General features: G+C 31.1%; 1 protein-coding gene across 1 annotated transcript; it reads right to left on the bottom strand.

Moving 5' to 3' along the window:
* Positions 1 to 12,604: 12,604 nt before the first annotated feature.
* On the bottom strand, positions 12,605 to 22,597 carry LOC107794645 (protein NRT1/ PTR FAMILY 2.13). The gene is made up of 4 exons (XM_016617161.2): positions 22,241 to 22,597; positions 21,752 to 21,969; positions 20,124 to 20,692; positions 12,605 to 13,502 (listed from the first exon to the last, which is right to left on the bottom strand). The coding sequence occupies exons 1-4, from the start codon at positions 22,407 to 22,409 to the stop codon at positions 12,620 to 12,622; spliced, it is 1,839 nt and encodes a 612-aa protein (XP_016472647.1). The 5' UTR covers positions 22,410 to 22,597; the 3' UTR covers positions 12,605 to 12,619.
* Between the last annotated feature and the right edge of the window lie 369 nt (positions 22,598 to 22,966).

Below are 22,966 nucleotides of genomic sequence, written 5' to 3'. Positions count from 1 at the left end.
TAAATATGTAATATAAATTTTGAATTTTAAATTATTATTGTACTTAGAGATAATGTTTATCTTTTAGATCGACATGTAACTATAAAAGCTCATTGTATCTGTAACAATATTCATCAAGAAATATTACTTGTTTCATTTTGTGCTCACTCCTTTTTTTTTAAAGCTCCTCCTGTCACGACCCGAAATTCTCACCCTCGGGCCTGTGATACCACTTAACATTTCACTTGCCAGGCAAGCCAACTTTTAGATATAGTTATTAGCCATTTTTAACAATTCAAATCAAATGAAAACCAATAAGCTGAATACACTGAAATAGAGTAAATAAACTAAAATAACGGCGATATCCAAATACAATCCCAAAACTGGTATCACGAATACACAAAGTGTCTAGAGTACTACAAATAATAGTCTGAATCGAAATAAACAGCTAAGGTAATATAGAAGGGGACTTCAGGGCTGCGAACGCTGTGCAGCTGTACCTCAAGTCTCCCCGTCAAGCGCTGGATCCGAGCAATCTAATCACCACCGCTAGGACCAACTCCAAAATCTGCACAAGAAGTGTAGAGTGTAGTATTGAGTACAACCGACTCCATGTACTCTGTAAGTGCCGAGCCGAACCTCGACGAAGTAGTGATGAGGCTAAGGTGGGTCACTTACAATAACCTGTACGCAGTAATAATAATAATAACAAGGAAGAAAACACGAAATGACGGTAAAGCAGTTAATTTATGAAAATGAGCTCAATCCTCGCAATCAGAGAACCCAGAATAACCGATCTCATAATTTCATATAACAAGGCTTGAACCCAACACAATAACAACAACGAATACAACATACACAATCTGTTGCGGCGCACAACCCGATCCCGCCGTACACACACAACCCTCTTTTATTTCACCATAGCATCATTCATCAATATCAAGAAACACATATAAAAATCCGTTGCGGCGCGCAACCCGATCCCACAAAATCAACATAATCAATGTCATAATCCTCCCTTATTTCACAATTTATCAATATCAAGTATTACGTACACAATCGTTGCGGCGCGCAACCCGATCCCACCATATCAATATAATCAATATCAAAATCCTCCCTTATTCCACCATATCACAACCATTGTGGCGTATAACCCGATCCAAAAATATTTTCAATAAACGTAATCAATCCAATAGTTCAATTTACAATAACCTCTACGATTATGGAATATGAAAGCAAAGCAATAAAGGAACCATGTACTAATCTAAAGAATGCTACAAATAATACAAAAGCAATAAGACAAGTCAAGTACGTGATAATTAAGGTGTGCAAGTAAGACAATTAAGGCAAGTAGCAAATTAATCACAGAGTCATAGAAGGAATGAACAATTTAATAGAAGAATAATTAATGACAAGTAACAAATTACGGCATAGAAAGCAATTAAAGCATGTAACAGTTAAGGCATGGATTGAGATAATCAATGAAATACGAGAAAGACATGGAAATAATTATTTTGACGGCTACATACACTCGTCACCTCGCATATACTCTTACACACGTAATTCACATAACATATAGTTCAAGGGTTCCTAATTTCCTCAAATCAAGGTTAGACCCAATACTTACCTTGCTCCGCGATCAACTCAAAGCTCAACCGGGGCTTTTCCTCTAAATTTCGCCTCCAAACCAATCGAATTTAACCATATTATCATCAAACAATGCTAGGGAAATCAATTACAATAAATAAAGCAAAGATCTTTACACTTTTTCAAAAAGTCAACAAAAGTCAACCCCGAGCTCGCTTGGTCAAAATCCGAGATTCGGACTAAAATTTAATTACCAATTTATCCCCGAGCCCGATTATGTGATTATTTTTGAAATCCGACCTTAATTTGAGGTCTAAATCTCAATTTTACAAAAAATTTCTAATTTACCCAAATCCCTAATTTCTATCATGAAAGAGCTTAGATTAAATGTTATAAATCAATGGGTGTTGATAGAAATGGAAGAAAACAAGTTAAAATATACTAACTTATGAAGTGGGGATGAAATTTCTCTTCGAAATCGCCTCTAGGCCGAGCTCAAACTTAAAAATGATGAAAAATGAGTTAAATTTTGATTTTTAGAAGTCTTAAAGACGGGCGTCAGGTGTCCTTTGGTGAATGATTTGACTATTTTGGGGGTGTTTATGCCCGAGACTATCGGGTCTTGTAAGAATTAAGTTCTAATATATTAAGTTCTAATATATTAAGTTCTAATTTGCCCCCACTATTCAATAGGACCATTTCCTAGGATGATTTCCTGTAGTAACCTCTAGGGAAGATGTCACTTAATAAAATTAATTTAATAATTAACTAATTTACTAATAGTAATTTATAAAACTTATATAACATATATTGTTACTGTAATTTTATTAGTGTAAATAGGCCTATGTGAGCTATTATTTTAAAAGGTAATATTGCACCATATTAAAATTCTCATTAAAATTTCCTTGTTAGTATACAAGGATACAACTATTAAAAAAAGCACCTTATTAATTTATCTCAAAACAGGCTTTATCAAACACTTAGTAGAAGAATACGTTTTCATACAACACCTTTCAAAACTAATACTAAGCATAAAACTCAACTCCAAATCTCAAATATAACTAGTAAATCTTCAATCATTTTTCATAAGTTGAATTCGTATATCAAATTTAATATATTACAAGACTTGGGCATAAACACCCTCAAAATAGTCAAATCATTCACCAAAGTTACCAAAATACTAGTGTCATGACCAATAGTCATTCAAAAGTGCATATATAAGTGTATCATATAGGTCATGTGCAAGTTCCCAAAAGTCTACAAAAAAAAATACATATGCCTATCAAATCATATCAACAAGTCCAAATACCTTATCTAAACGTATCCAAGGGCTCACCACGAATAACATCAAAGCCAAGAATCGAAGATCAAAATCCTTCTCTTAACTTTCTAAATTCCAACTTCGTTGAACGCGCCCGAATCGCATTTAGACATTCTGAATTGCAATAAAACCTTGCACACAAGTTCCATTTAACCAATGAACATGTCCCGAAACACCAATCGGAACCCGATAATACTAAAGTCAACTTCCGGTCAAACCTATAAATTCTCTAATCCTTCAAATTGCCAGCTTTTGACAAATAGAGCCAAAACCCTCTATTTTGTAAAATCTATTGAAACTATCAAATCCCGATTTCGAGGTCGTTTATTCAAAAGTCAAATCTTGATCAACTCTTCCAACTTAAAGTTTTTAAATTGAGAATCATTCTTTCACATCAATCTCGAACCTCTCGAACAACGAAACTAACCATACATGCAGTTGTCATACATCATATGGAGCCACTCGTAGCTTAAGCCATCGAACGAACGCTGAAACTCAAAATGACCGATCGGATCGTTACACAATATTTTGTAAAATTTGGGTAACACAATTCTTTTTGGGTCAGCAACAAGTATGTTCTTTACTTTTTGTTTTTCATATTTTATTGCTTTGGATAATGGGTTATTAATTACACTTTCTCTCACCCACATTGAGCTTCATCAGACTGTTGAACATATTGGACAGAGGCAAATACACCTTATTCGGGCCTAAATTTTCTACGTGATTCTTTTCGAGGAAATAACACTGTATGGCCACTCAAATATTTTATTAGCCTATTTATTTGTTATTTGTAGCCATTGTCTTTTCCAATGCATTTATCATCTTTGAGGAAATAACACTCTATGGCCAATCAAAGATTTTATTAGCCCATGTTTTCATTACTGACCCGAAATGGCCTTCCGGCCCAATTTATTTGTAACTTGTAGCCATTGTCTATTTCCAATGCATTTCTTCCCAAGAGCACATTTATTTCAGCCTTTTTATCTTTCTTTCATTCTATCCAATGCACAGATGTTTCTTCTCATTACCACTTTCATTCATATCCTCTTTCTTTCTCACCCTCTTTTTTTCTCTATCTTCTTCGTCTTCCTTTTTTTTTTCTTTGGTTATTTTTTTTCATTTTCCTTCCCTTCTTTATCTCTCATTTCAGATCTATATTTTTTTCTCTTTATTTTTTATTTCACACTGAAAAAGCTTGTTTGAGTACATAGAAAGATTACAAAATTTTTAATTCAATTCTTAAAAAGATTTACTCAATTACGATGCATGATACAAGAGTGGCAGCAAAAGCCGTGGGGTTTTCTAGTCAAGCTGTTGCTTCTTCTTCTTCTTCTTCTTCTTCTTCTTCTTCTTCTTTTTCGGGTCATAATAGTATTTTGTGAGTGAAAATCTTTTACAGTGAGTATCCGATGAGGAAAAATGACACCGTATAGCCACTGTAAAAATAATAGCCGAAAAATATATAAAAGCTGTATATTTTTTGTATATATATATAGTCTGTATGTTATATACAAAAATTATACCATTTTATACACTCTTTCGACTACCAGATGTAATTAATTTTTGGCGCGGTCTAAAAGTAATAACACCCCGATAGTGGGTCTGGATTTAATAGGGTAGTTGGATGATACTTATATGTAATTTTGTATATATATATATATATATATATATATATATATATATATATATATATATATACACACACACACACACACACAATTATACAATGTATTAAATATTTTATATACACATATATAGAGTTGTACATATATACGATAATTTGTATTATAGTTTTATATAAAAGTTATATGTATATTATTATGCTATGTATAAAAGTTGTATATACATTGTATCCTAAGTTTGGCAATGTACTTTGTGTATATTGAGTATATTCCGAACGTGTTTGTGTATCCAAAGCGTATATTGAATTTTTTTATACATGATTATATAGTGTATATATACTACACAATATGTATATATACTATATAATAGTTATATATAGTATATACAAATTATATACATAATTTATACAGGATTGATACATATTGTGCAAGTGTATTTTTGTATAAAAATTATATATAAACTGTAATATGTATATAGAAGATGTATATTTATAGTTAAAAGTTTTATATACAGTATTTTCCGAGTTTGATAATGTATTCTTAGTGTATTTCAAGCATATTGTATATTTTAAGCGTATAAAAAAATATATTGTTCAACAATGTATAAAAAAAGTGTCGAGACACACTATACTAGTGTATAATATGTATAGTACGTGTACAATCTATAAATCACCTTCTTCCTCTTCTTCTTATATCATGGATATTTTTGCCTATGCAATATTATATTTTTCTAGATTGGATCACTAAAAATGTAATTCTTTTTTGTAAATGATAAAAAGGGGATTGTAATTTGTGTATAATAGGAAGAAGTTTGATGGTTGTGGAGATGACAGTTGGGTTTCTTCTTCTTTTTTGTAATAAATTTTTTGTATGAATTCTCAGTCTTACACTTTTTTCTCTTTTAGTTAATTCTTACAATTGGTATAAAGTTATAGTTTTGTATAAAAAATGTATATACACTCATATAAAGTTATATATATATGGTACTTGTATATTAAATTTTATATAGAAGTTGTAAAGACATTGTTATACAATGTTAAAGCTATATATGCAATGTATACTAAGTTTGACAGTGTGTCATTTGTGTATATTGAGTGTATCCGAGTATATTTGTGTATCTAAAGTACATCTTGTATACATTGTGAAATGTACATCTCTTTCTCTCTCACTCACACATATATAATCTCGTTATCTATGTGTATTTTTTCTTCTTGAGTTGAGTTTTTAAGTAAGTTTTTCTCTTTTGAAAAATATTTTATTTTTTTGAATTCACCAGCTTTTTGGACTTTTGACCGAATTGTTCTGTTTGTGTAATTGAAAACTTATTTGACTGAAATAGTTTTATACTTTACATTATTTTAGACTGAAGATATATTTTTAATTAGTGTAAATTGGATTTCTAAGATAAAAAATCACTTGAAATACTTGACATGGGTTTAGAATGCGACTACTGCGATTTTTATTTCACTGGCTAGCTATTATAATTAGTTTTTGGCTTCAAATTGCATAATAGATTTGTGGGATAGAACTTGTCAAAAGTTTCAGTCGAGTGGCTAAAAGTGAAATTGCCTCATTCTTTTCTAACATAGAATCTCTTTAGTTCCTTGGGCCTTTGGCATCTCTGGCTTAGTAACTTGGAAAATTACCAGCAATGTCCATTTATGAGTAGCTTATTACAAAAATTTGAAGTAGAAGATGAACATAGACAAGATGATATGTGTATCACACTGTTTATCATTTGTGTATCACATATGTATCATATTTGTATTAAATATGTATCACATGTATATCCATGTATACCTGTGTGTGAGATACATGCATGATACATGTGTCACAGAAGTATTTTTTGAACTCGATTTTAACTACGAATTTTGATACCAAATCAGTCCAAATCACCTCCAATCTTTCTCAAATTTTGTATATTGACTCATCTATATGTTTTCAATGAATTTCAACTATACCCATTGAAAAAAGATCTTTTTTTTGCTTAGACTTTTGGAATCTTGTATATATTTATTTTGTATTTCATCACCTTATTTGCTACCTCACCCATGAATTTCCTTCCCGTCTTGCATATAATATTGTTGATCACGCTTAAAATTATGGAATGAGATCTTTGCATGTGATTATTTTTGTTCGCGCTTAAAAATATGGAATGAGATCTTTGCATGTGATTCTTGAAGAGAAAGAACTTTATTTTTTTGGATTTTTAATTTTTATATTTGTTTGGCTAATTTTGGTAAGTCTATGATTAATGGCTAGAGGTTGGTAAGTTAGGACTTATTTGTGACATTTATGTAAGATTCCCTAGTAACTTGCCAGAAATGATGATGTTTCTAACAAAAATATTGTAACCCAAACATCACATTAGCAATTAACCAAGCTACGGGATTTGCTGCAGTGGCTTATTTTCAATTGAAAGTCAATACTAACACAATGGAGATTATGCACCTTTTATCAGAGTTGGAGCCAGTATGTTGCGTTTACGGATTTTTTTCATTGAAAGTTTTTGCCGAGTTAGGAATTGATATTCTAATTCTGCCCCTGCTTGTGACAAATAGGAATGCCATCTACGCTGCTGGTGCTGTTGTTGTTGTTCGTGCCTCATGCATGGCTACAACAAGAATAATCAAGTTGCTGACAAGTTTGCTTTTATCGAAAAATTAAACTATATTCTAACTCTGTACCTGCTTGTGCTAAATAGGAATGCCATCTGCGCTGCTGCTGCTGCTGGTGTTGTTATTGTTATTGTTGTTGTTCGTGCGTCATGCATGACTGCAACGAGAATAATCAAGTTGCTGACAAGTTTGCTTTTATCAAAAAATTACACTATATAGATATATTAAATTTTTTATGTATATAAACTATATATTGAATTTGTAGAATTTATCATCAAGTTTTTGCTGTATAATTATCCTTCACAATTGAGTTATACTTTTTTACTAATTCTTCTTGTCGTATGTAGTTCACGGTTTCACTCACTTGGTTTAACTTCTAGTGATTATTCTAATTTTTTAATCGTAGTAAATAATCGTTTCGATCAGTCACCTAAAAGAAAGAAAAAGAGATAAATAGCACAACTTGTTTCGATCGGTCACCTAAAGTTTGTGCTTATACTACTTCATTAATATGGTCCATTCAGTACTTAGAATTCAGTGCTAATTAATTAACTCACATTTTGTTAATTTAGTGCTAATTATTTAACTTACATTTTGTTTTTAAATTTGGATAATTGATATATATACGTACTCCCCCTAAATTCGGGGAGGAGGGGGTAGAAAAGATCAAGAACCCGTGACAAATCATCACTTTCTTAATTTGACGTTAAGATCATAGAAATTTCTATAGAACATGAACGATTGCTTCAATTGCAATTGGTTACAACCTGAATTATTATTAATTTAAAAGTCAATTATAGATACATAAAAGAGTGTGATAGGATTCATAATGAGAGATTTCGGATCTCAATTTTGCTTATGGAAAAACTTCTAATAAGAAGTGCTTCCTCTTTAGTAGATTCCGGAACAATTAGTCTATTACAAATCTGTTTTGCTGATCTGTAAATTTTACAAGCCGCCAAACTGTAATGATAGTGTTAAATCACTATTTTAGTTAACTTGAATTCATGCACATAGAGTAATATATACTAAAGAAATTCCAGTTTCTATGGTGTCGTTTAAGAAAAAGAAACGACACGATCAAGAATTGGAAAACAGCGTAGCAATTATGAGCCTCATCATGTGCAATCCTCATTAAACAAGCATATGATTGCCACTTTTTCAAGGATGTTTTTCAGGAAATCAAAGTAAGCAAACCCGAAAAAGACACAATAACATTCAAAAACCTACTGGAATTTGATGTAGACATAGACTAATAAGAAAATTTTGGTCAAAAGCTTTCGAAGATTTCAGTTTCAGTGGTCCAAGTTAGAGACAAATTTGAAAGCCAAATGCAAAGACTATTGCATTTCAATTGGTTAGTTCAAGAAGTAGTGGGGCGGCTGTGATTTTGTTTTTTTGGAAACACGGTATGAGAGTTCAAGTGAAAAACGCAGGCTTGAGAAGAATATTTTCTAATCACTTAATAGTGCCAAATGCAATAAACAAAAGCACCTCTTTCCATGAAACCAAAGTAGTACGTACCATATGATTTTAGACGATACGTTTTCTACTCTAAAATATATGTTGATTATTTTATTTTTACGTGCAATACGTCTTCAGAGAAGCTAATATTGTAGCCGATATTTTGTCTAACTATGAGTATAATAATATTAATAATGCTACACTACTACGTTTTATTTTCCCGTGTATATAACTGCTATGTTAATAATCCTTCAAATCAGACATTGAAGAGAATAGTCACATTTTGTAACGACTAGTTAATATATAAAAATGTCTTCAGAAGCAACAAAAAAAATTTTGTTTTACCCATCCATCTGATTTTTCTAGCTTGTTTGTATATACTAAAAGTTTGAGGGAGTAATTTGAAATAGGAAACTTAGGAGAGTCATTGAGATGTTTCTAGAAAGAAAAAGAGATGCTGAAAAAAATAGAAAAAAAGGACAATTGTCAGAAAAACGTTGCTGAGATGGATGTGCGGGCATACCAAGTTAGAAAAGATTAGAAATGAAGTTATTTAGAAAAAAGATGGAGTAGCCCGGGTAGAGGATAAGATACGGTAAGCGAGGTTGAGATAGTTCGGACACGTGAGGAGAGGAAGTATAAATGTCCTAGTTAGGAGATGTGAGAGGTTGACTTTGGTGGTTCTGAAGAGGGTTAGAGATAGGCCAAAATAATATTGGGGAAAAGTGATTAGGCAGAACATAGAGTTGTTAAAATACAGAAGAAGCGAAAATTTTAAATGAGAATAAAATATATGAATAATATGAACGGCCTAAATTCTTGAAAGCAAACAACCAATTCAAGTATTCACGATCAAAAAATATTTAATTTATTTTTCGGATAGGCCTCGAAAGGAGGAGGAAAACTGGAACATCAACAGGCGTGGAACCGTGTTAGGTAATATGAGAAGTCAAAGTGAAATAATTTTGGAAAGAAAGTGTACTATGAAAGACTGAACAGTTAAAAAATGTGGTTAGAAATTTGCAGGTTTCTCGAGAGGTTGGGGCAATGAACTAAGAGATAACGTGAACTTGAAAAGAGTTACAAAAGTACAAACTAAAGTTGATTAGATACGAAGGCATGCATGCCAATATCATCTTTACTTTGTGTGGTAAACAAACCACTAGAGAAATAGTGATTGTCTCATTCATTTGCAATTTGGCCTCCATTCACATTATGATTATATATATATATATATAAAATTCAAAATCTCAATAAAAATTATATTTTGAACCCATAATTATTAATGTACAACGGGTTCAATAGTAAAAATATAAAGATTGAACCCATCAAATTAAAAATTTTAAGTCGCCTCTCCTTTGCATAAAACATAATTTGTCAAGTTGTTTCTGGTTGAGATAGCGTGACTTGTGATTTTGAGCAGTTTAAGAAAAAGAAAAAAAGGGACAATCCTTAACCTAGGTGAATGTGAAATGAATGATTGTCAAATGGAAATCGAAAGATAAAATCAATCAATTATTGAGGAGATGATAGTTAAAATCACTTAGCAATCTTTACACAACGATAAGTCTTGCCCGTAAGTCTTTTTTGGTACAGTGGGAAAAACATTCTTAATATTTCTCATTCGTTGCGTGGCGTAAATCAACTAGGATAATAAATTCTATTTTCTTGAGCATATCTGATAATTAGGATAAATTTCACAAATGATCATATATTTTCTCACACAAAAATTATATTACTATGAATTATTTTTATCAAAATTATATAACTATGTTTTCTCACACAAAAATCATAGTGATCGGAAAATGTAATTTTTCAGTAATATTTTCGTATTTTGTGATTTTTTATTTTTTATTTTCAGTATAATAAATAATAATCCAATTAAAATAGGGACGACCCAACCCGTCCTGGCCCACCCGACCCAATACTCATATGTATAAATTAAAATAACACTAAAAGTGAATAGTAAATCTTTCAAAACATGATGCTTCCATATTTTATTTTTCTTATCAAAAATTTTATTCAAATTGATATCAATTTTATTTCAAATGCTCTCTAATTATACCTTTATTTATTTATTTATTTATTTTTTTGTTAGAATCTCATGCATTCCCAACTAAATTTTTATGGATGGAAAATTCACTTTTGGCATTATTTTAACTTACGTATATGTGCATTCAGTCAGGGTGTGTTGAGTCATTCCTATTTTAAGAAAAAAATATAAAATTAATCGATTGTCCGAAATTTATAGATACTAGTATATATATATATATATATATATATATATATATATATATATATATATATATATATATATATATATATATATATATATATATATATATATGTGTGTGTGTGTGTGTGTGTGTGTGTGTGTGTGTGTGTGTGTGTGTGTGTGTGTGTGTGTGTGTGTGTGTGTGTGTGTGTGTGTGTAGTATTTTCTTGTTTTAAGTTTTTTTTTTTATTTTTTATTTTCAGTCTAATAAATAATTATCCAATTAAAATAGAAAAAATATGAGTATATTTTTAGCCTCTCCCAAAAATAAGAGGCGAATATATATATATATATATATATATATATATATATATATATATATATATATATATATATATATATATATATATATGTGTGTGTGTGTGTGTGTGTGTGTGTGTGTGTGTGTGTGTGTGTGTGTATATATATACATACTCATATTTTTCTATTTTAATTGGATAATTATTTATTAGACTTAAAATAAAGTTATATGACCTCGGTGAAAAAAAGTCATAGTTATATGACTATTTGTGAAATTTACCCATGAAAATTATCACGTGATTTACTTTATTTTTTGTGGCTTTACTTGCCGAAAAATACCGCACATTTATTTGCACACCTCCGGATGTTTATAATACTAGATTTGTTCTCTTGAACAAATGCTTTTACATCATAGAGAGAACTAAATTAGCGGCTACAAAATTCCAAGTCCCATTATTAATTTTTTTATGAAAAAATAAAAAATATTATAAGAGAATATGATAACGAGGTTTGGTAAATTGATTACATATGAAAAAATAAAGTATAAAAAAAATTGAGAGAAAAATCTCCCCCCGAACAAAACTCTCATACGGACTACATTGTGCAGATTGTTATTCCAAGTCCCATTATTACAAGTTCAATTTAATCTAAAAGACAAAAAGATAAAAAAAAAAATTCCACCAGCATTCTATCCTCCTGTCCAAAACATTAAAGGTGACCTATCTCTTTTTGTATTGGTGGGGAGGATTTCCTTGTAATTTATTAGAACTCAAACTTGCCAAATTGATGTATCAAATTATTGATAATTGATTTTTTTTGTTTTAAATGGTACATCATGGGGTCGTTTGGTTTGAATACGGCTTATGTCGGGATAAATTATGCTGAGATTAGTTAATCTGATATTATTTTTTATCCACGGTTTGGTATGTTGTATTAAAAATGACAATTGTATAATTTCTAAGAAGAAAGTATAAGTTATCCCGACACTAATTACCCACCATCTACAAAGTATAAATTATTCCAGTACTATTTTCAATCCCGGGATAACTTATACTAAATTTGCTAATCAAATAAAATATTAAGATGATATTAAATTTTAATACTAACACTGTACCTTCTTTACCTCGATCGAATGTACGGAAGAATGCTAAGATTCAAACACGTATGACTTTAAATCATATCATAACATAACTCTTTTTAGATACATTTTACGCAACCGTTTATTCATTGCAGTAGCATTTTCGAATTTATGCATCATAATTCAATAATCAAAAGGAGAATGGAAATAAAAGAAAATGAATAAGCAACTATAGTATGCCAAAAGCAGATCATACTTTTTAATAAGTAGATCAATTTTATACCTTATTCTCGTATATGTACATGTTCATGCATTACTCAAATATAACATCTGAACTTCTCCAATTAGAACATTTAGGCATAACCTATAATTAACTACTACTATATACTAATCAAGTAGCTACATGCTCTATTATTGCAACTAACCACAAGTTGCTTAATACTTCATTTCCTCAAGTTCATGAACCTCAGAATAAGGCTTAATTCCATCATCAACTTCTAATCTAGTCTTATACTGATATCGACGAGCAACGTATATGAACCAGAACAAGTTCAACACTCCTAATCCTACAATTAGGTAGTAGTAATTCTCAACTCTACCTTCATTAATATCCTTAGTTAACCAATCTGGATGTCCATGTCCCCCTGTAGTATTATGCAAAATGTTTACCAAAAACCTGCTTAAATAACTTGCACCAGCCACTGTGCAAGAAAACAAAGAATTAGCCAAACTACTCATATTCTCAGGAAACTCCTTATTGTAAAACTCAATTTGGCCAATAATGTTAAAAGCCTCAGCAAATCCCATTAGTATTAATTGTGGAGCTAACCACATTACTGTAATAGGTGCAATTCCATCTCCACTACTATGCATTATAGCTGAATTTCTTCTCACTTTCTCAATTTGCCCTGCTACTACCATAGACAAAATTGAAAAAACCATCCCAATTCCAATTCTTTGTAACAATGTGATTCCACCTTCAATTCTTGTGATTTTTCTAATGGATGGAACGATGAGTTGGTCGTAGATTGGTAACCATATACCTATTGTGATCATCGATATAACAGAGAGTGTACCCGCTGGAATTTGAAACTTGGGGCCGAGATGACGGTCCATTTTTAGAGCTTGTGACATTGTGAAGGTGCCTTGTTGTGCCATGGCTGTGAAACATATGATACCTGTTGCCCAAACTGGGATTATTTTTAGAAGACATTTTACTTCTTCTATTTGTTGGATACTGCATAATCTCCAGGTATTTGTAGGAGTACCATTAGTATTAATTTCACCCTCCATCACTATAGCCGCTTTATTCAAAGACCTGAGTGAAAATAGTATTAAGTGAGAATTTACAACATTTAATTTGGACAATTTTAACTTTGAAAGAAAATATGCTACCTTAATAAGTCAAATTTAAGTTATATGTCCTAGTATAATTTAACCTACCATAGCAGATTAGTTACTTTATACTAGTTGGATTTCAGGTAGTCTAATAATAGTATCAATAATTCTGTTTTCACTGGAGATAATTATTGTTTTTCCTATTATACTTAGTTTAGAAATAGTTAATATAGATAGTCTTCCTCAATTTCTGGAACAGAACGTTTAACTTACCATAATTCCAATTTTGTATACGGTCCACCATTTAACCAACTTTAATATTCCAACTAAACAGAAACATCCAAAATTCTAAACGTGTCCTAAATGGAAACAGCGCAGAAAACAAAGACGTGCACATATTGAATTAGAAGCCAAAAGTATAATTTTCCAGTTTTTGGTTACTTGAGAATTTGATACGTTCATAAATTAGCAAATGAAAGGTACTAATTAGCAAAAATGTCCACTTCAAGATTTCTTCTACTCTACATCAATTTAACAACTTACATATTTTTAAAACATTTCAAAAGCTGAATCTAGGTAATCAATTAAATAAAGTATTAAACGAATTGTATTAGAGGAGATGCATTACCTGAACTTATTGGTTAAAGGGAGTTTCTTCACAATGGACCCTTTCGGTAACGGGGGATCATAGAAAACCCCGTTACTTTCCCGCTCATCTGAAAGCTTAAACTTACGTTTTTTGTGCATCGCCACAAAAACCTGAACAATGCCCGAGAAAATACTTCCTTACATATACGTACACTCGTGCCATATTGAGTGTGATAATGCACGAAGGGTGATGTCGTGCCATATTGTGAGTATTAATGCACGAAGGGTGATGTCGTGCCATATTGTGAGTGTTAATGCACGAAGGGTGATGTCGTACTATGTTATGAGAGTTAATGCACGAAGGGTGATGTCGTGCCGTATCTATTGATTTATATTGTGAGGTTGAGAGTAAAAGCACGAAGGGTGATGCCGTGCAATATTATTGCTTCATTGTGAGCTTGAGAGTAAAAGCACGAAGGGTGATGCCGTGCAACTTTCTTCATTGTGTTTAGTTGTTTTCAGTAGTTAAAAGCATGTTGACTGTTCTGGTTATCATTTTCACTATATCTCTTATATCTTATGCCCCTTTAGAATGTCCCCCTTCCAATAGTACATGTTTAGCTGTTACTGCTGTTTTCTTGTACATATAATGTTATCTGCATAAGTTTATTATGTGGGCGTCTTGTCTTAGCCTCGCCACTACTTCGTCGAGGTTAGGATCGACACTTATGAGTATATGGGGTCGGTTGTACTCATACTATACTCTGCACTTCTTGTGCAGATTTTGGTACCGGTCCTAGTTGATAGTGAGGCTTAGCAGCTTGGACTTGCGTATTGGAGACTCGAGGTAGATCTGCTGGCGTCCGCAGACCTTGGAGTCCCCTTCTATCTCCCATGTTTTTACTGTTTCTTTTTATTCAGAACAGTTGTATTTCTTTCAAACTCTGTTTGTAGAAAATCTCAGAACCTCGTGAGTTGTGACTCTAGATCCGAATTGTATCAGATATTATGGGTTTTATGTTATTCCGCATTTCAGTTTTAGCTTCTATTTAGTTTAATTAATTCTGCGCTTGAAATTGATTAAAATTGGTTTAAAGAATTCTCTAACGTTGATTTGCCTAGCAAGTGAAATGTTAGGCGCCATCACGATCCTGAAGGTGGGAATTTCGAGTCGTGAAAACTATAAAAGACCGAACAGTCAAGTGTGGTTAGAAATTTGCAGGTTTCTCGAGAGGTTGGGGCAATGAACTAAGAGATAACGTGAACTTGAAAAGAGTTACAAAAGTACAAACTAAAGTTGATTAGATACGAAGGCATGCATGCCAATATCATCTTTACTTTGTGCGGTAAACAAAACCACTATAGAAATAGTGATTGTCTTATTCATGTGCAATTTGGCCTCCATTCAAATTATGATTGCATCTAAAGTGACATTAATCCATTTAAATGTGAACACGAAGTCCTTTAGATAAGAGAGGGAATGTAGATTACGAAATATGGATTCAACTATACTAATAACTTTAATATATGATTTAGATATACATAATTCAAAATCTCAATAAATATTATATTCTGAACGCAAAATTATTAATGTACAATGGGTTCAATAGTAAAAAACTATTGGGTTTATTGTTGGGTTCAATAATAAAAATACAAAGATTGAACCCATCAAATTAAAATCTCGAATACGCCTCTCTTTAGATAAAACATAATTTGTCATGCTGTTTCTGGCTAATAGCCTGTTTGACCAAACTTTTAAAATCTGCTTATTTTGAGAGTTTTTTTTTCAAAAGTGTTTTTCAAAAAAGTACTTTTGGTGAGAATCGGTTTGTGTTTGGCTAATTAATTTGAAAAATACTTTTGAGAAGTAATTAGTGTTTGGCCAAGTTTTTGAAAACTGCTTCTAAGTGTATTTTTCTTACAAGTATTTTTCAGAAAAGTGCTTTCAGAGAGAAACTATATTTTTTTGCTTCTCAAAATCTGTTTTTGCTTCTTTTCAAAAATATTTAAAAAAAAAACATATTTGACAAAAAAAAATAAAATTGGCTAAACAGGCTAAAGACTCCGTGACTTGTTATTTTGGACGGTGCAAAAAAAAAAAGACATTCATTATCCTAGGTGAATGTGAAATGAATGATCAACCAACGTCACATGGAAATCGAAAGGTCAAATCAATCAATTATTGAGGCAATGATAGTTTAAAACAACTGGAGCAATTTTTTACACCGATAAGTCTTGTCTGATCTTTATTTCGATACACTGACAAAAAAGATTTTTAATATTTTTCATAAGTTGCGTGACGTAAGTCAACTATGAGAACAAATTTTATTTTCTTGAGAATCTTTCAAAATTAACAAATAATTTACTTTATTTTTATGGCCTTTACTTGCCAAAAAATACGCATGTTTGTCCACTGGCCTCCTGATGTTTATAGTAAGTAGATTTGTTCGCAACGAAATGCTTTTACATCATAGAGAGAACTAAAATTAGCGGCTATAAAATTCCAAGTCCCATTAATTATAAGTAGGGATATACATGGACGGACGGGTTGCTTCAGTTTTTATTGAAATCAAACAAAATTAACTATATTGAATTTTTCAGATTTTTTTGTTACATTAATATTATTTTAATCTTACTTTGTTATAATTTTGATAAGTAAATATATGTGTAGTAAAATTTGAAAACACTAATAATTATATGATCTATTAAAATATTCTTATGGGAGAATGTTTTTAGTAACACATGATAGTTATTGTTTTAGTCGTCTAACAATAATTATTCGTTGATGTACAATTTCAAAGTTAACCGAATTTAATAATTAAATATAAAAATCAATATGATACCTAAATAATGATATATTCTATTTAATTTTAAATTATCGAAATACCATTCATGTTCGAAAAAGATATAAGAATTTAATCGATTTTGACATATGAATATGAAAAAACAAAGAGATTGATGCATTTCAATAACACTTGATAAGAAAACGATGATACAACCCGTTATTTAAAGTAAATAAAAGTGGAGCACTTCATATTCTATTAAATATTACATCCCATAAGAGAATCCCAAATATTTCTAGATATTTTTTAAGAAAATTCTATATAAAGTCTTAAAAGTATATATAAAAATTATATATTTATATTTTGGTTTAGTTAAAAAAAATTTAATCAATACCAAACCAAATCAAACTAGACCTAATCGAGTTTGTTTTTAATTTGTTCGATTTGGCTTTTGAGTTTGGTGCGATTTTTCGATTTAATTTGAACAATCCTAATTACAAGTTCAATTTAACCTAATCGCTTGCTTGGATGGTTGTTACTTGTTGTATTGTATCGTATTGTTATTTTAAATACAATATTTGTTTCGATTATTACTTAAATTTTATTGTATCGTATTGTTAAAAATATCATTATGTAACAACGAAAAGTGTCACTTTATGGAACGACCAATTTGGTGTGGCTGCGTCGTTTCCTTATTTTTTCTCTCTCATCTTGCCCTTCCTTATTATTAAATAATCCTATTTTATCTTTTACTCTACCTTTTTATATAATAAATCTACATCGTGCCTTACCTTTTTAATAAAAATGCAAGTTTATTCTTCATATTGTTGGTACATGACATCATGAAACGACATCAAATAATACAATGTATACAAATATTATATACATTAAAACGATACGACAGAATATAATATAATATTATACTATACATTTTGAACGATATATAACAATCATCCAAACAAACAAAAGATAAAGAATATTCCACCAGCACTCTACCGTCGTGTCGCAAACTATCTCTTTTTCTATTGGGTGGGGAGGATTTCCTTGTAATTTATTAAGGAACTCAAAAAACTTGCTAAATTGCTACCAAATTATTTATTACTTATTAAATTAACAAAATTAAACATCACGGTAAGACTTCAAGTCAAAAATTGACCATATTAAAGAGACCAACAAGATATGTCCTGAACCTACCTTTGTAGGATTAGGATATTATTTTATTTTGTCATATCTTAAAATTTCAATAATATTACAGGGTGAACAAGAATAATCAAAATCCAATTAACTAGATCGAATATACAAAAGAATAATAAGGGCCCGTTTGGCCATAATTATTTTTTACCTTTTTTGGAATTTTTTAAATTTTTTTCCGAAATTTGTGCTTGGCCTTGAAAATTTCAAATTTATTTGATGTTGAATTTTGGAATATTTCGGAATTGAAAATTTTCAAAAAAAAAACCTAAATCACTCACAATAATTCAAAAACATCTTCAAATTGTATTCATGTCCAAATATAACTCTGATTTTCAAATACTAATTTCACTTGAAATTTCTTTTTTACTTTTTCCTAGAATTTCACAATTCTTATGTCCAAACGTCCACTAAGGTTCAAACTTGTATCACTTTAAATCATATCATAACATATAATTCTTTTTTAGATACATTTTACGCAACCGTTTATTCATTGTAGCAGTATTTTCGAATTTATCTATCATCACTCAATGATCAAAAGAAGAATGGAAAAAAGAAAATGAATAAGCAACTAGGTATGCCAAAAACAGATCATACTTTTTAATAAGTAGATCAATTTTATACCTTATTCTCGTATATGTACATGTTCATGCATTACTCAAATATAACATCTGAACTTCTCCAATAAGTAAACTTAGGCATAACCTATAATTAACTACTACTATATACTAATCAAGTACCTACATGCTCTATTATTGCAACTAACCACAAGTTGCTTAATACTTCATTTCCTCAAGTTCATGAACCTCAGAATAAAGCTTAATTCCATCATCAACTTCTAATCTAGTCTTATACTGATATCGGTGACTTGGGATACCATAATTATCCCAAGTGGCGACTTTGATTTAAATAAATAATCTCATTTCGAATAATATCACTTAAAATGGAAAAACTTCCATATCCCCTCGGGAAAAAGGAGGTGTGACACTTATCAAAGATTTATCTATAACTTTAACAAAGTAAGATTGAAATAATGTTCACGTAACAAAATAACCTGAAAAAACCAAACCAATCCAAACCGATATAGTTGGTTTGGTTTGGTTTTGATAAAAAGTGAACCAACCTGGCCCATGTACATCCCTAATGCCAATGATATCATATGATACCATGTCTCGTTAATGACTTGCCTAAAATTCTTCTAAAGAACAGGAAAAAATGAAGAAAAAATTTGCATATTTTCTCTGAAAAATGGTAACTGTAGGATCTAGAATACAATGCAAATCTAGTTTTTCCAAATCATAAATGAATTTCCAAATGAAATATTTCATTAGAATTATTTCTTGTGACTGACAGTAGTATAAAAAGACCATCTGTCTTCGTTTTCTAATCATAGGTTTGTCAACTAAAACGTTATATGGCGCAAAGCTTATTGTTGTCTTGTGTAATTCAGAGTACTGATTAGTCGGGCCAATACGTTCTGGATACTAGAAGTTGTGTATCGAGCATCTTCACTTTCTATCTTCTTCATTGAAATCTTTTACATCTTGTGAACCATGTTTATAAAAGGGTTTGCTCTTAAAAAGATTTTGATGGAGAAGATGGAAGTGACGATGATATATATACAATAATATTTCAGAGACGCATTTGGATGTAAAACTTAATAAGTAACTAATTAGAAAAATAAGTAACTAATTAGATTGTATACGGTCCACCATTTAACCAACTTTAATATTCCAACTAAACAGAAACATCCAAAATTCTAAACGTGTCCTAAATGGAAACAGCGCAGAAAACAAAGACGTGCACATATTGAATTAGAAGCCAAAAGTATAATTTTCCAGTTTTTGGTTACTTGAGAATTTGATACGTTCATAAATTAGCAAATGAAAGGTACTAATAAGCAAAAATGTCCACTTCAAGATTTCTTCTACTCTACATCAATTTAACAACTTACATATTTTTAAAACATTTCAAAAGCTGAATCTAGGTAATCAATTAAATAAAGTATTAAGCGAATTGTATTAGAGGAGATGCATTACCTGAACTTATTGGTTAAAGGGAGTTTCTTCACAATGGACCCTTTCGGTAACGGGGGATCATAGAAAACCCCGTTACTTTGCCGCTCATCTGAAAGCTTAAGCTTACGTTTTTTGTGCATCGCGACAAAAACCTGAACAATGCCCGAGAAAATGCTTCCTTCGGGCTTCACATAAACGTACACTCGTGTCCCGATGAAAAATAAAATGAGAGACAAGAACATGAGCACTGTAGGAATACCAAAACCTATTACCCAACTCACAGAATCTTGAATGTATACCACCAGAGTAAGTGCAATGATCAGAACCACTGTAAATGAAGTGTAATACCAATTAAAGAAGCTAGCAATTCCTTTTCTTCCTTCATCAGTTGTTGAATCAAATTGGTCAACACCAAATGGGATGCTACAGGGCCTTATTCCACCAGACCCAATGGACAAGAATCCTAGGCCCATTACCAAAAAGCCCAATTGTGATTTGTTTGGGCCCTTGCAGTGTTGGCCCACTTGTGGATTGCAGGGAGGGGGGTGTAGCTGAGATAACCAAGGTATGAAGGTCAATGTCAGCATTCCCTGTCAATAAAAGCAAACAAGAGAGTTTAAAGTTCGATAGTGAGAAAAATATTAGAATTTGAGCGAAAGTGGCTATAATATAACATGTAAATATATAGAGTTTAAGTCATTAGTGAGAAAAATATTTACACAATTAGGTAATTTATAATGTTACAAAAAAACATCTACAATAAGCATAATGAATAATTAATCGATTATTACATGATAAAATTCATTGTTTTTTATGTAAACTATCATTGCATACATGATAGCTATTGACCAAAGCCACAAGAAAGAAACATAATTATTTGGCGATAAGGAGTTTGATTGAGACCACTGTGATGTCAAGTCTCAACCTAAATCAAAAGCATACCTTAATAATTGTAGTTATTGCTTAGGCTTTTTTCCTTTTAGGGAAAACTGACTTTTTGTGCAGAATTGCGTGGCATATCTTAAAAAAATCATTGTGGTTACAACTAATTAATATATGTCCTATCTTCCGGCGGAGGCCTACCCACACAAGTGGTGTAATTTTGATACCGTTTTGTTTAAAAAAAATAATTAAATATATATTTATAATATATATGTTTTTTTGAAATGCATATATGACATCGTTTCAGAAATAATTTTACAAAGTAAATATTGCTAAAGTCTTAAAACTTCTCAATTCATACCTAAAAGACATACTCCCTCCGTTTGAATTTATGTGAACCTATTTCCTTTTTAGTCCGTGCCAAAAAGAATGACCTCTTTCCTTATTTGGAAATAATTTACCTTTATGCAATGATTTATACCCACACAAAATATATGTGCCTCAGTTTACATCACAAATTTAAAAGTCTTCTCTCTTTTCTTAAATTTCGTGCCCAATCAAATAAGTTCACATAAATTGAAACGCAGGAAATATTATAGAGGTACAATAAATGGTTATCTAAAAGAATACATATGTCACTATTTCTCAGCATAAGCCTTGGAAAATGCAAATCACGAGGTATTGATAAAGTAACGTAACAAAATAACAAAAGCCCAAGGGACCCATGAAATAAATGTGCATCAGAAAACAGCAGAAAATGCACGTACCATCATTTCAAAAACGGAGGCAAAAGCAATAGTCCAAAATCGACCGATATATGCATCGGAAAGGAAAGCACCGAGCAATGGTATGAAATTAGTAACACCAGACCATATATTTAGAACATTAGAAGCAGCCACTTGATCCATATGAAACACTGTTAATAAAAACTGCATGAAGTTTGCCAATAGTCCTATTGATGCTAATCTCTCAAATGTCTCATTTCCTGCCAATTATATTTAACAGCACATTAACAAATTAAACAACCATAACTTCAGCTGCAAACTACGAGTTTACATCTGAAAAAACAAATATAGTGACTACTATATATCATTCTGAGATTTTTCTGTGCATCATGCACTTTACTTAAACACGAGTTTACTATATGTTGATAACAAATACTAAGTATCTAGTCAAATAGTCGAGGTAACCCGTACCATCGTTGTAAAAAGAAAAAATGGATAGGGGCTTTTGAAAGGCAAGAAGATGACCATTACCTAGAACATAAGGCATAGCCCTCCATCCACCAGGTTTTCTCTTGCTTGTTTTGGACGGAGAATCACTGCTGGAGCTTTGTTTTTCCTCGTCATAGATACCATTTTCAGGCGATGGCAATGATAAATTTAAAGATGATGACTTTTTCATCTGGTTATTCTTGTCCTCCATAATGATCTCTTCTTTGTGTTTTCCTAGGAGTTAACACTAGCTAGTTTCTTCTTTCTCTTTACTACTTCAATCTTAGTATTTATAGACTAGACAACATATATGCATGCATTGTGGAAATTCAATGGCGTGTATGGTTTTAGACATGTGGAAGGTGCAACTTAAAGAGATAATATGATTGTGTGGCTCACGCATCTTGTGTAAGGTAGACTGATATTGATGAATCACCACTTTTTATTATATGCACTTTATTTAAAATTTTAGCTTAAATACATTCATATAGTGTAAAAAAACTTAAACTTCTTGCTATGTTATTTCTTTTATTTTTTTAGTTTTTAATTTTATATTTTCTGGATCAATTAATTAATCGTTATGTTTTAAATGATCTGATAATATAAAAATAATTTATATTACAAGTATATTGAAGTATAATTTTTATCAACCGACGGATAGAATGCTTTGTAGATCGACAACTTATATACACAACGAGATATTAAAAGTGGTAATATATAAGTTTTGATCAACTGAGATTCAACCCTTTGCCGCGTCGCTCCAATTCG

The sequence above is a fragment of the Nicotiana tabacum genome, chromosome 24, assembly GCF_000715075.1.
Source record: "Nicotiana tabacum cultivar K326 chromosome 24, ASM71507v2, whole genome shotgun sequence".
NCBI classification, from domain to species: Eukaryota; Viridiplantae; Streptophyta; class Magnoliopsida; order Solanales; family Solanaceae; genus Nicotiana; species Nicotiana tabacum.
The sequence above is the reverse complement of the archived record's forward strand: the minus strand, read 5'-3'. Positions and strand labels throughout refer to the sequence as shown.

What these genes read in the sequence shown, in the direction of transcription:
- LOC107794645 (XM_016617161.2), bottom strand. Translation starts at nt 22,409, where the DNA reads ATGGAGGACAAGAATAACCAGATGAAAAAGTCATCATCTTTAAATTTA. An exon ending in GGCTATGCCTTATGTTCTAG is followed by an intron (nt 21,970 to 22,240) that starts GTAATGGTCATC and finishes TATAATTGGCAG; the next exon opens with GAAATGAGACATTTGAGAGA. An exon ending in CCTTTAACCAATAAGTTCAG is followed by an intron (nt 13,503 to 20,123) that starts GTAATGCATCTC and finishes ATTTTCACTCAG; the next exon opens with GTCTTTGAATAAAGCGGCTA.